This window comes from Typopeltis vanoorti, chromosome 15 (assembly GCF_054136105.1).
Source record: "Typopeltis vanoorti isolate ZY-2024b chromosome 15, IOZ_Tvanoo_1.0, whole genome shotgun sequence".
Classification (NCBI taxonomy): Eukaryota; Metazoa; Arthropoda; class Arachnida; order Uropygi; family Thelyphonidae; genus Typopeltis; species Typopeltis vanoorti.
This window is the reverse complement of record NC_143563.1, coordinates 115,995,433-116,010,668: the sequence shown is the minus strand read 5'-3', so window position 1 is coordinate 116,010,668 and position 15,236 is coordinate 115,995,433. Positions and strand designations below refer to the sequence as shown.

The 15,236-nt window shown below is 40.7% G+C and overlaps 1 protein-coding gene across 1 annotated transcript in view; it reads left to right on the top strand.

The window, feature by feature from the left end:
- The first annotated feature begins 7,739 nt into the window (after positions 1 to 7,739).
- Positions 7,740 to 15,236, top strand: part of LOC150099093 (EF-hand domain-containing family member B-like) — a 41,497-nt gene continuing 34,000 nt past the window's right edge. Inside the window, exon 1 of the mRNA XM_090405463.1 lies at positions 7,740 to 7,831. Coding sequence (XP_090261589.1) covers positions 7,801 to 7,831 — 31 coding nt within the window. The 5' untranslated portion in view covers positions 7,740 to 7,800. The remainder of the gene's footprint in view (positions 7,832 to 15,236) is intronic.

Here is a 15,236-nt window from a genome sequence, read left to right as displayed (position 1 = left end):
GGTGAGTTCTCTAATTTTAGTTTATATCTTCAAATATACTGCTCAAAACAATTAGGGAAATATTTTGGTTTTCTTGTAAATTGTAAAGTTATAAAAATAATTTACTTCAGACAGACAGGCTGATCAGCAACCATCCATTTAGAACACAAATCATCCATCTGCAATCACTACTATAGTCAATCTGGCCTCTCTAATTTTAGTTTATATCTTCAAATATACTGCTCAAAACAATTAGGGAAATATTTTGGTTTTCTTGTAAATTGTAAAGTTATAAAAATAATTTACTTCAGACAGACAGGCTGATCAGCAACCATCCATTTAGAAGAACACAAATCATCCATCTGCAATCACTACTATAGTCAGATGTTGAAAGTTTATTTTTCTCTTGGTTAGAGTATAATAAATTTAGTTTAATCCTTTATCCAAGTGTGAGCAAACAAAGTTTGCGCCTGAAAGTATCTTCAGGACTGGGTTAAGGTGGTACACACCAGGGCAACTCGTTGCAAAGGTGGAGCAAGATACCAACATTAAACATATCCGCAAGGAGATGTGTTTTGCATTATAGGAGATACTGAGATAGGAGTGTTGGTATCTTGCTCCACCTTTGCAACGAGTTGCCCTAGTGTGTACCACCTTAACCCAGTCCTGAAGATACTTTCAGGCGCAAACTTTGTTTGCTCACACTTGGATAAAGGATTAAACTAAATTTATTATACTCTAACCAAGTGAAAAATAAACTTTCAACATCTTTCTCTAAATCCAGAGTAAATTATTAAAAAAGGGTGGCACACCAATTGGCAATTCCTACAGGTAGAGATGACCTGCTAATGCTTCTGCCTGATATCTCCACTTGGGCCTGGCTCCCACTGAAGAGACCTATTTGCAGCATTATTCGCCAAGACGTGAAAGAGAGCTCCAGTTCAAAGAAGAAAGCACCTGTGCCTACTAGTCCAAAAGAGGATCCAGTTCCCGCGGCCCGAAGAGAGAGCTCCATGCTCATTTTCTGCAGAAGTACCTCAGTGTTGGTAAGACCTTTTTTCTTATTATTGGCTCTTTTACCCATTCCTTCTGGTATCTCTTCGCTTGTTGTGAGGGACACCGGGCGTTCTCCGACTTCGCCCTCCTTTACCTCCCCCCTTCTACAGCCAGTAGTTAGGTCTTCCCCCAACAATGCCTTTATTCTTACCCAGAACTAGAACACTTGGCATCGAAGTCAAGCGGCTCCCAGATGAGCGGACGTTAGTGAAAGCTCTAATTGATACAGTAGGGGCAGAAAACATATACGGTTTCACACCGTACTCAAAAGAAAGATTCCAAATTGTAGTAAAAAATGACAAAACAAGAAGCAAATTATTAGAGGGTTTCCCCTGTGCGGGACAAACGATCACACCTTATTTAATAGGGAGTTTACGGAAAACCTTAAGAATAACTAGATTTCCCTTGGAATACCTAGAGAATGAAGACAACGTCAAGAAATTTTTTAGCCAATGGGGCGATATTATTAGTATCAAAGCATTTGAACATCCAGATTACAAAGGCTGGAAAACAGGCGACGTTGAAATACAAATGGATATGAAAAAGGAAGTTCCCAACTTCATTTTAGTGGGCCAAACAAGGGTCATGGTTAACTACCCGGGTGTTAAAAGATTGTGTTTCCGATGTAACTCTGAGGGTCACCTAGGGGCAGAATGCCCAAAACTACAGTGCAGAAATTGCAAATCAACAGAGCACAAAATAGTAAACTGCACAGAAGCTTGTCTTAAATGTGGGGACTTGACCCATAAAGTGGACACGTGCTCACACAGAACACTCTCAGAAGCAGCTGGAGGGACCATAACACCGATCAGGGCTATACCCCTCGGTAAACCTGAGGTATCATCAGGGAGCGATTTTCCAGAGCTCCGGCAACAGACCGAAAAAGAAACACTAGCAGAAAACAGAACCTCCATGAAACCCGTAACGGGCAAGACACCCAGGGCAACCCACCACATCAAGGAAATAACAGCCAACTTCGAAACCCGCAGCAAAGAGGAAGAAGTCGTAACAACCAGTGCCCCAATAAAGCGCACAAGAGAGGCAGAAACAGAAGAGGCAAAAAAGGCTAAACAAAGCAGCCTACTCTCGTCAGAAGATGAAATGGACAACATCCAAACTACAAGCCAACGCGAAGGCACCCAGCCCCTTGAGGAGGCGGTAACAAAGACAGGAAACCTATCCCCAGTAGCAGACCAACCTGCAGAACCCCATTCACATATCTGCAGCATGGACATTTATAGCATCACAGAAATGGAATTTCAAAACGACCACGTTATGGACATTCCAAACAGCTCCGATAGTGAATCACAGGTGGAACATGTAGAGCAACAAACAGATAACACCCCCCCTTCCTCCAAATACCAACATGGATTTTAAAATTGCCACTTTAAACACCAACGGTTTATTTAACCCCTTCGCACAAAGCACTGTCTGGAAGCTAATGTTAAGGTACAAAATTAATATCCTCCTGATTCAAGAAACCCATTTTTATAAGCATTGGGACGTGGAGAACTTCTCGAGAAGCTACCCAGTTACCAGCTACTGGTGCTTTGGGGATGCTCACTCGCGAGGGGTGGGGATACTAATTCGCCCCCCAATCGCGGGGGGGTTCTTCAACGTCCAGAAGGACGCCATGGGACGTCTAATAACGGTAGACTGGAAGTACGGTGGCCGTACCATCCGGCTTGTTGCAGTATACGCCCCGAACAGCCCATACCACAGAAGCGGTTTCTTCTCTGCCCTTGAAAACTACCTCTTGGGAGCAGAACACCTAATAGTAGCCGGGGACTGGAATTGTGTGGAAGACACACGTTTGGACAAAGTAGGCGGGAACGCAAACTCCGGAACCGGCGGAACCGCCGCTCTAAAAAGATGCTGTGTAAATTTTGATCTCGTCGATGTCTGGAGGAGGAATAACCCATCGAAGGTAGAAACAACGTGGTGCCGCGGCCAGATATCGACGAGACTAGATAGGGTGTACGTGTCCCGAAACTTGGAACAGTATGTTCAAAGGACACGTCACACCACAGCACACAACATGTCAACAGACCACAAATTGGTCATTTTAAAAATTACACTCCCAGAGGTTATGGAAACAGCCAGAGGTCCTTGGAGGCTTCCTCCTACCTTTCCCAGTCTTTTTAGCGACCAGCTACAGAAACTCTGTGATGAATGGACAAACATCAACTGGGACTGGGAAAACTGGCTGCACTTTAAGTGGCAGGCTAAGGAACTGTTTCAAAAATGTGGGCGCGAAAGGGTCTACCAACAACGTAAACGGCTGAGGGATCTCTACAGGGAACTCGGCTGGTACCGGTCAAGCGAACGGAGCGGAGTTCCCTGCGGACATCTTATCAGACAGGTAGAAATAGAGCTGCAGCAAGAGCGGCAGAGTAGAGTCGATGACCTCGACTTTTGCACGAGACTCTATCTCAGAAATTTGGAAACACCCTCCGCCGCATTCTACAATCAACAACGGGTGGCAGCAAACGATGAAAGAACGATTTACCGGATCGAGGAGAAAGGCCAGATTCTAAATTCAACCCATGAAATACTCCGTCACTTTCACCAGCAGTATCTCGGCATCTTCGCTGACCAGCAGGGCACGGATGACTTCAGTGAGTGGGACGTCAAACGTTTTCCCGAGCATCTTAGCGCCCTGCATGACAGGCCGATAACTCCAGCTGAAATAAAAGCCATGTGCAAAACGATGAAGACAAAAAAGACCCCAGGGCCAGACGGACTGGGGATAGAATTCTATAGATCTATCTGGGACCTTGTACTGCCAGCACTAGTAAAGATCTTTAACGAATTCCTCACTTCGGGAAACATCCCCGAGGAATTTGCTAAGAGCTATACAATCTTTATCCCCAAAAAAGACCTAGATCGGACTTTGTCAAATAACTGGCGTCCCATCTCCTTAACTAACCTAGACTATAAACTTTTCGCAAAAATTATCTGTACACGCATTAAGGGCGGAATAGAAAACATAATAACAAGTTCACAGGTCTATGGAATCCCAGGTAGATCTATGGAATTTAATCTCTTCCTGCTAAGAGACCTAATCAGACTGGCCAAGGAAAAAAAATACCCCCTGGCACTTCTCTCCACCGACCTGGAAAAAGCGTTCGACAGCGTCAGCCACACGTACTTACAGGACACCCTAAAAAAAGTGGGCATAGGCCCGAGACTTCGCCGTACAATTAAACATATGTACGCGGAGGCCTCGACACAACTGTCTATTAATGGGTTTCTGACAGAACCAATCCGTATAAAGAGAGGGGTTAGGCAAGGCTGCCCACTAAGCCCCCTTCTCTTTTCCCTAGCATTAGAACCCCTCATCAAAAAAATAGAGAACACCCCTGCAATTAATGGTATTCCACTGCCCCAAGTTTCCAAACAGTGCAAAATAGTAGCATATGCAGATGATGTAGTGGCCACACTCAGAGACTCTGAGTCTATATGCATCTATCTTGACATACTGCAAAACTTCAGCATAGTCAGTGGTCTCCGTGTTAATGCACAAAAAACCAAAATCAAAAATTTTGGAAATTTCCATAACACCGGATTTCCCTACGGTTTAACGCTGCATATGCAGCCGCTAACAATACTAGGAGTTCCCTTTTCTGAGTCGCTAGCTTTACCAGTTAAAAAAATTACAGGAAATAAGTACGGAAAAGATAAGTCTATTCAAACCGACCTTTTTCTCCTTTTATGGCAGAGCCACAGTGATAAAAACAATCATTACCCCAATGCTGATGCACACAATCAATATCACAGGCATCACACTGCTACAAGAAAACCAATTAACCAAAAAACTCATAGATTTCTTCTGGAATGAAAAAAAACATGAGGTTAAAAAACAATACCTGCAACTAAAACATGAAGAAGGGGGGTACGCTCTGCCTGATCTCAAAAGCTTGCTTTATGCAAATACATTCAAAACCGTACGGAAGGCCTTAAACTCAAACCATATTTCAGGCCTCCTAATTAGATATTTTATAGGACTTTTCCTCCCCCTCTTTGGAACCACGGACTATGCTGGACCCCGTGCAAGGGTTGTGCCCAAGTGGTACCGCACACGAGTAAAATCACTCACAGCACTTAGAGACAAAGGAACAGAAATCCTCACACACAAACCGAAAGCAGTATACTGGGATTTCTTCCAACTCTCCAGGCGTGATACACCAAACCTCGGGACAAACAATGAAATGCTCTTTAAAAACATCAAGAATAGCTGGGGACAGCCTTTTCATCGGGATCTGGCCTGGCGAATAGCTTATGGGCGGCTCCCGGTGAAACAGGTTAAATCTAGATATGTACCCAGTCCGTGCGATCCCTTTTGTGATGTCTGCCGGGGCGTGGAAACGGTGGAGCATTTCTTTTATTTTTGCCCACCAGCCCAATGCGTCTGGCAAAGACTGAGCACAGCACTGGGAATCCCGATGCTATCACTAGAAGAGGTCATATACCTGCAATTCCCGCCACCAGTGAACAAGACCCAAAAATTCGCCATTTTTTTAATTAACGTCTTAAAGTATCACATCTGGAAGGTACGGAAAAAATCCCAGGTACGGGACGCAAATTTAATGTACGCAGGAATAAGTAAAGGTTTCTTTTTTTACCTTCCTAAATTTCTTGCGCAAGAGAGACATCTACTAGGCGACTTTAAATTTGTGAACAAATACTGCAAACCACCGAAAATATGCTTTCTTATACAGGGACGCATCAAGCCCTGTATATTTCTTTAGTATCTCCAAAACTCCACCTAACTCTCCCTAGGAAAAGTAACAACCACTCTGTTCTTCCTCGCCACAAAGCTTTCGCTGGCATGGTTTCCTTTACTCCAAATAAGGGGGGTAGATCTGAGAACCCGGGCTGCGAAGGCTTACTGCGAGGCGGTGCTGCTCCTTGTGAGCGGCATCTCCCGGGCCAGTCTTCTACCCCATTCTAAGTCCCAGTGGTACCAGGTTTGCAAGTTCCTTATTTTGTTTCCTTTCAGTTCAACTGACTGGACCTTAAGTCCTTTGATTTTTATGTAATTTAAAAAAAAAAAAAAAAAAAAAAAAAAAAAAGTTCTAACTGAAATTATTGTTCTCAAAACAGGCTAAACAGGTTGACTGAGGCCTCTTTTACCTCCTACTGTCATACTCTATCTTTCATTATTCTCCTCTCTTACTGTTCGCGGACCCTCAGCATGCTTTATTCTCCAAAGGCCGATGATGAGAGACATGAACTCCCATTCGACCTCAATAAAGGTCGAAACTAGTCTGGGTAGTGGCCCTTCCCTTAATGCATAACATTAGACATATCCGCAAGGAGATGTGTTTTGCATTATAGGAGATACTGAGATAGGAGTGTTGGTAGCTTGCTCCACCTTTGCAATGAGTTGCCCTGGTGTGTACCACCTTAACCCAGTCCTGAAGATACTTTCAGGCGCAAACTTTGTTTGCTCACACTTGGATAAAGGATTAAACTAAATTTATTATACTCTAACCAAGTGAAAAATAAACTTTCAACATCTTTCTCTAAATCCAGAGTAAATTATTAAAAAAGGGTGGCACACCAATTGGCAATTCCTATAGGTAGAGATGACCTGCTAATGCTTCTGCCTGATATCTCCACTTGGGCCTGGCTCCCACTGAAGAGACCTCAATAAAGGTCGAAACTAGTCTGGGTAGTGGCCCTTCCCTTAATGCATAACATTAGACATATCCGCAAGGAGATGTGTTTTGCATAATAGGAGATACTGAGATAGGAGTGTTGGTAGCTTGCTCTACCTTTGCAACGAGTTGCCCTGGTGTGTACCACCTTAACCCAGTCCTGAAGATACTTTCAGGCGCAAACTTTGTTTGCTCACACTTGGATAAAGGATTAAACTAAATTTATTATACTACTATACTATAGTCAATCTGGCCTTGCAGACCATGTTTTAACCCACAGGATCTCTTAGAGAAAAACCACCATGCTCCACCATAGTAAATTCAACATAGAAAGACTGTTTTTAAAATCTGCTATGCACTCAGAAATCAACTGAATTTAAATAAATACGGTTGTAAAGCTTCCCAAAATTTGTGAAACTTTAATTATTCCACATTACATCCTAGGCCATCTCCAAATGATAATAGAGAGTGCACCACCTAGATAGGACTTTGGAGTCACCTATGTCTTTCACTTAGTACTGTATTGTATTTGAGTGTCTTGTTACAAAAGTTAATTATAATTCTTGAAGATGTCTCAGTGACGGAGGCAAAATATTGGAAGCATTAAAATTAGTTTTAATCCTTTCCCAGCGCTGACAATATTCCATTAAACCTCCGACATGATGTCTTCACATTACTTAAGCCTCAACACGCCAGATCATATTCAGTAGGGAGGTAGGTAGACCGATCTGAAGTAAAGAGGCAAGCTTACCTGTGTAGTCTGTTTGGTTTAGAATCCTAGGATTTAGAGGATTAAACCTAATCCTAGGTTTAGAATTGTAAAAAAAATGACCACACAACAAGTCACAAACCACTTAATAAATTGGCATCTCTTCTCTGCTCCACTATTTCAGCAGGCTAATCTTTTATCCATTTTTGTATTTTCAAAAAAGTAATCAAGTTTACAATCCATGAAAAGTTTAACGTGCGGAATCTGAATACTTTACAGATTTTCTTCCCTTTTTGTTTCCATTTAGGGCATCATGGGAAATATGGCTGGAAGGATGAGCAAAAAAATATTTCTTCTGATGTTGCAGAGCATTATAAAACCGTCACGTCAGATATGAAACCAGCACATGCTGTTGTACAAACAGGTATAAATAAATGAATTCATTAAATTTTGAGACAGTAAATTTATTTTTTAAAAATGATGTTCATTTCCTGAAATATTTGTGACAATTCAGAAGCATTTTAATTTTATAATTTTTTATATTAGGAAATGAGTTGAAGTTTTTCCACTTGGTTATAGTATAAATTAAAGATACCAAGAAATTATATACTTGGTTTAATCCTTTATCCAAGCATAAGCAAACAAGTTTGCACCTGAACTATTTTCAGGAATAGGGAGATAGTAAGGCAAGTGAAGTGAAGTCATAAACTTCTATATATGATTGCCCCAGTCCTGAAAATAGTTCAGGCAGAATCTTGCTTGCTTACACTTGGATAAAGGATTAAACCAAGTATACAATTTCTTGGTATCTTTAATTATTACTATAATCAAGTGGAAAAACTTCCAACAATTATCTCTAATCCAGAGTATTTTAATAAAAAGTTGTGACACCTTTTGGGAACTTGTATATGAAAAAATATGACTTCTGCTTTACTTCAACCATGGCATTTAACCAATCACCTCCTGGTCTGGCTCTCACTGACGAGACCTCAATAAAGGTTGAAACTGGTCTGGGTAGTGATCCTTTCCATAATGCATAGCATTATACATACCCGTAAGGATTTGTGCTTTGCATTATTGGATACTAAGACAAGTGAAGTGAAGTCATAAGCCTCTATATACGAGTTGTCCCATTCCTGAAAATAGTTCAGGTGCAAACTTGTTTGCTTACACTTGGATAAAGGATTAAACCAAGTATATAATTTCTTGGTATCTTTAATTTTTATTAGGAAATGTTTAGTTCTCTGCATTCCTCTAACTATTTAGAGGAATGCAGAGAACTGAACAGAGCTTCACAACTAATATCATATCCTCACCCTCTTGCAGTGAATCCCATTATTAGGTATTCACCTGAAAACTGGACAAATGAGGATGAACTACCATTTCCTGATTTAGGCAGAAAATTGTATTCTGCATTGGCTGAAACCAAAAGAAAAGAATAGTACAAAGCAGTGGAATGTTATACTGATTGGGGTGTTACCCAGTTTAACAAATCTTTGCTGTTTTTTTCAAGGAACCAGTAAAAACAGTCAAAAGTCAACTACTGCAACAAACTTAATATCAGCAAAATTGAAGATGGGTTGTTTGGGTGGTCGATTTATAGTTTATTAATTTAATAAATTTAATTAATTTATAGTTTATTAATATAATTTATATTGGCACAAGGACAACAAATATCATATCAAATCAACTACACTAATTTCTCTCTTGTGTGAAGTGGCACTCCACCAGAATATGACAAATGGTGAAATGCGTATTGCATTTTTTGCACATAGGTGGGTCCTCTGTAAATAAGAACATGTGAGGTGACTGCGACCATGTGCAGCATATCAAGAAGAACTTTCTCTCTTCTGTTTCTATGTTGACTTGATTGCCAATGCTTAATCTTGTGTTATTTGTTTGTTAGTGCTTCCTGCCATTGGGTAATTTAATTAGCTTTCGCTATCCCATATTCCATATGGCTTCGCTACGTTGATGATGTGTTTGCTATTTGGCCACATGGCTCTGAAACACTTCTTTCCTTCTTAACACACTTAAACAACCAACACCCCAGAATCAAATTCACTCTGGAAAAAGAGGAAAACAACAGCCTCCCTTTCCTAGACACACTAGTCACCCGCCAGCCTAATGGATCCTTGGTTTTCTCAGTTTACAGAAAACCCACCCATACAGGCAGATACATTCACCAACAATTCCCCCCCCCTCACAACAATATGGAGTAGTGAAAACACTATACAACAGGGCTAAACTAATCTGTTCAAACGATGTGGCCCTAAACACAGAACTAAATCACATCCTCAACACTTTCTCAGCCAATGGCTACCCCCCCCAAAAAAGCCAAAAAATATTAGAACCTACAAACCACAGATCCCCCCCCCCCACAACAAGGATTACTCTAAATCCATCACCATTCCCTACATCCGAGGCACCTCGGAAAAGATTACCAAAATCTTAAAAAAACATGACCTGACCTCCTGTTACAAACCTTACAGAAAATTGGCATCCCTTATCCGCTCCACTAAAGACCAATCACTTCCCCTAGACCTACCTGGTGTTTACCAGGTCCCTTGCAGTTGTAAACTGTCTTACTTTGGCCAAACAGGCAGGACAGCGAACATCAGAATTTCGGAACACAAGGACTACATCCGTTTTCACAAATACAGTCATTCTGGGCTTGCGGACCATGCCCTGGATACACGCCACAGAATACGGTGGAAGAAAGCTACAGTGATACACCGTAGCAAATACAAATTTGAAAGACTCTTTATGGAATCAGCCTCAGCCCTAAGAAATTCTCCAAACCTCAACAAATTTGGTTGTATGCGACTGCCCCAAATTTGGGAGGCCTACATCTACAGACCTTCAGCCCAACGGCCAAGAACACTTACTTAGCCGCTAGTGGGCACCATCAGGACTGTTAGGAGAACAATAGCTTCATCTCTTCATTCCCAGTTTCTGTGTTGTAGTGCCTACGTGCACGTAACTTTTTTGTAAGTTCCTTTAGAAAATGGCAATGTGACGTTGCCGAAATATCGGAAAATATTTATTAAAGTTTAATTTAATTTATATCCTTAACTATGTTGTTCTATTCCTTAAGTGTTTTAATAATGCATAACCAACGTATAAGCCCGTCTACGAGAATTAATTAGCTTTCATCTTATAAACCATCTGTAGTTTGTATATGGGACTGTCGAACAGTATGTGGAATAAGTGTGAGCTGATCTAGCAGCTGCAGTCTCATTTCCCTAAATTCCAATGTGGCTTGGAATCCAGCACAATCAAATATCAAAATTAATTTGATATTTGTTGTACAAAATAATTTTGTAGAATAAAGTTGTAGATCGTTACAAAGCACTGGATGTGGATTGTACAAAAAGAGAGGAGCTAACCTGCAAGGAACTATGAATCTGTATAAATCATACATTTTTGTAGCTGTTCCTTTTTATGTTGCTGAAGTGCATGCTAGGAATGGCATGTAACTCTGCTGTATAATTATTGCAATTTGAGTAGGATTTGATTGAATATGTTAAGGACAGGAAACACAGCAGCATAACGAATAGAGTTCTCATTTCTTGAATTTTAAGTATTAAACAATTGAAGGTAGAGCAGTATGAGAATTCTATAGTTGATATAGCAAGAGGCTTTAGAGTGCATGAGACCTGCCATGGAGGAATTTGTAAGGTTCAGTGCTGGTAAATAATGTTGTCAACATTTATGCCAACATCTCACATACTCTCTTTTTTATGTACACTAAAGGGACATATGACAGTCTGACATGTAATATTGAGTGTAGAGAAAAAATACTAATCGCATTTGATGTTCTGGAAGAGACTTTATTTTTAAGGTATAATTTAAAAACAACTGTTTCCTTTGACTTGACAGAGCAGGTTCATTATATACAGTAAAACCCCTTTCTTACGTTCCCGCAATTTAAGTTTTTCTGCCATTTACGTGATTTTCCGTTGGTCCCGTCTTAAGGCCTATTCTTACGATATATTGTTTTCCCGCCATTAACAACTTGATGTAGATATTATTTCCCGTGCTTTGTGTTTTTTTCTCGGGTGGCAATACTGATTTTTGAATCGATTTCTGCGGAAATTTGCACATTTCTGTTCCCAGATGGCGTTGCTATTGGCTGTAGTTTCATTTCTGCCATCACAGTGACCTGCACGCTTGCAGTAGTGATGAGCGATAGCGTGATTTTTCAATCACAAGTACGAATTGAGATCGCAGAATTTCTGCTACGTAATTTAGTGTGTGAAAGTTGCGGTGGTGGATTATCCGTGTTAGTAACATTGAGAAAAAAGACCGAAAATGTATTTCGGTGGAAGAAAAGATGGCAATTCTACGACGTGTAGATTTGCATGCTGGAACACGTGTGCATTTAGCAAAAGATCTTGAACTCTCCGTATCCACTTTGAACACGATAGTAAAAAACAGGTCAAGCATTGAACTCAATGCAAAGCAATCTGGTGCTATGTCAAAAAAAAAAAAAAAAACGAAAAGCAAAAACAATCAACAATTAAAGATTTTTTTAAATAGATAAATGTAAGTAATTGTAAATTCATTTATTTCCAGTTATTAAATTTTGTAATCTAGTATGTAGACTCACATACAAGCAGTAAGTCATCTTTTAGCCTTTTTTTAATTGTTTTTTTTACATTTCCTGCTATTTACACTTTTTTCCATCAGTCCTAAAAGTGTAAAAAAGGGGTTTTACTGTATATATATATTATTATTATTATACAGGCACCTCCATGGAGTCCAAAGACTCATCATGGGAGACCCAGTCTATCCACACAGTCTATCATACTTCTCCTTGAACCCATTAACAGACAAAGCACTCAACTGGCTCTGGCAACCCATTCCACTAATTCACAACTCTCCAAGCAAATAAATCTAGTCCTCATACCCCTACTAACCACACCTTTATTCATCTTCCAGGGATGACCTGTTGTTCTGGTCTCTCTCTAGCTAAGTTCTGAAAGATTTCCCCTACACATAGTAGAGTGAGTGGCGCTAGCGTCGCCGTAGCATGTGGCGGTGAATTTGAGCTGTGCAGAAGAAAGTGATTTTTTAATCGGTGAATAATCCGTTTTTTTCCCCATTTTTCTACGTTTTTGAGTGCCAAATTGTTTCTCTGAATACGAATGTACTTCAGTGGTTGTTTTTTGGAAGTTAGTTGCTGTTGCGATATAATATATTTTGGTTACCGTCGGAATCGAATGCATAATAACGGTGGGAGACAAAACGAAGCTAAATTTTCATTACTGTATTTAGTTATATTTCATTTTATTTAATTATATTTAGTACTTAAATGTTTTTTTGCTTGTAATTGTTTGTATTTTTTTTTTTCTTATTTATTTAACGGAATTTATTAATTGAATAATTATTAAAGATTACGCTACTCGGCAGTAAGTAGTGATGGCGGATTCAGCAGCAGTCGCAAGTGGCGTATCGCCAAGTCCTCCATCATTTAAGAACTCAATTATAAGCAATATCATAAGGGACTTTGTGGCATGCAGTACTTGTGGCATGTATGTGGCTTGTGAAAGAGAGCAGAGAGCGTATGGGCGCAAAATGCAGGCAGTTGGAGGAAATAAGTGCATTAGAAATATCGATATCCGACTTTGTTGCTCCAGGAACGGGGAATGAATGTCGGAAGACAAGTAGTGTAATAGGAGAGAATGAAAAAAAGATATATATGAATGAGAAAATAATAGTTGATAGTGTAGAAGGTGTGAGTGACTGTGAAAGTTTAGGAGATGGTTTTGTTTGGGAGAGTGAATTTAGATTAAGAGTGACTGACCTGCAGAGGGAGATAGATGAGCTGAAAGAGGAGGTGGAATGTCTTGTGAATGAGAGCAGAAGTATGAAAGATAGGATTAGGAGAATGGAAGAGATAAATGCAAGGCAAATCAGAGTAGGAGAGAGAGAGAGAGAGAGAGAGTTTAGGGAGTATGAGTGAGAGGTATGGGGGTGCTAGAAGAGGAGAGAATGGAAACAGTAGAGGAGAGGGAATGAGAGAGAAGTATGTGAATGCTAGCAGACGAGAGGATGGAAACAGTAGGAGAAACAGAATGAGAGAGAGATATGGAAAGGCTAGAAGAGGCGAGAATGGAAACGGTAGGAGACATGGAATGAGAGAGAGGTATGGAAATGCTAGAAGACAAGAGGATGGAAACAGTACGAGAGATAGAATGAGAGAGGGATATGGAAGTGCTAGAAGTGGAGAAAATGGAAACAGTAGGAGAGAGGGAATGAGAGAGATGTATGGGAGTGCTAGAGGAGGAGAGAATGGAAACAGTAGGAGAGAGAGAGAGGTGTGGGAATGCTAGAAGAGAGAGAATAGCAGTAGAGGAGAGGGAATGAGAAAGACCTATGGGAATGAAAGAAGAGGAGAGAATGGAAACAATAGGAGAGAGGGAATGGTAAGAGGTATAATGTATGGCGACTCAATGATCCGTGGTGTTCAAGATAGGATGCGTGAGGAGTGTTTGCCAGGAGGAACAATAGAAAGGGTGGCTTTGGCAATTAAGAGAGGTGAAAGGGTGGATGAGATGATTGTGATGGTAGGAACGATTGACTTGAGTGGTAATGTAAGTCGGGCAGCAAGAGATGTGAGATTTTTGCTTGAGGCTGTATGGAAGAAGACAGAGAGAGGAAAAATAGTGTGCTTGTTGCCTAGGTATGATACTGATGAGCTGAGCAGAAGAGCCGTGATATTGAATGGCATAATATCGAGAATGTGTGACAAGAGAGGACTAGTATATGTGGATGTTTGGAGTGCCTTTGAGGAAAGAGAGGAATTGTATGTGAGAGCCGCTTACATTTGAATGAGAAAGGACGTAAGCATCTGGAGAGATTGCTGTTCTGAACGACTCAGTGTGTCCCAGGGAGGATGATAGCAGGGGTGGCCTCTTGTGAGAATGGATACTTGGGAGAAGGGAGACGATGTCAGGTAACACTGAGCCCAGTGGAGTCTAGAAGGGATAATGCTGGGTATAGAAACAATGGCATTTATATGCTTTATACTAATGCCAGGAGTATCCGGAATAAGGGAGAAGAATTAGTGGCGCAGATAGCATCAACCTGGCCAAAAATTATTGCGATCACTGAGACGTTGTTGACAGAAGGGGATATAACAACAGGAATAGAAGTCTTTGGGTATAGCATTTTTCGTCAGGATAGGAGGGGAAAGTGTGGTGGTGGGGTACTGCTTATGATAAGTGATGACCTATGTCCTCTAAGAGTGGAGGCTTTGGAAGGAAGTGAGACAAATGATTTTGAGAGCGTATGGTGTGAGGTAGAGGTAGGCAAGACAGGCTATTTAGTAGGGTGTTGCTATAGACCCAGGAGCACGGAGGATGGGGACCAGGAGATGTTTAGACAGCTAAGTTTGGCAAGTGCAAGAAGAATGATTGTTATGGGAGATTTTAACTACAGCAGTATAAATTGAAGAGAGAGGAAGATGCATGTAGCAATAGGGGAATGGAATTTCTAGAATTCTTGAGAGACAGATGTCTTAGGCAACATGTAACAGAGGGAACAAGAGGTTCAAGAGTTTTGGATTTGGTTATAGCATCAGAAGAGTTGATAATAACTGAGATGACATCTCTCCCACCATTTGGAGAGAGTGACCATATGGTTTTGACTTGGAAAATGAATAGACATGCAGGAGTATCAAAGAGATGGGGAACTTATGTGGAATTATAATGCAGGTGATTATAATAGTCTTAGATGTCAACTTCGGGAAGTTTCATGGAGGGAGGAATTGGAAGGCCGGGATATCATTAGTGCGTGGGAAATTGTGAAAGAATATTTGTTAT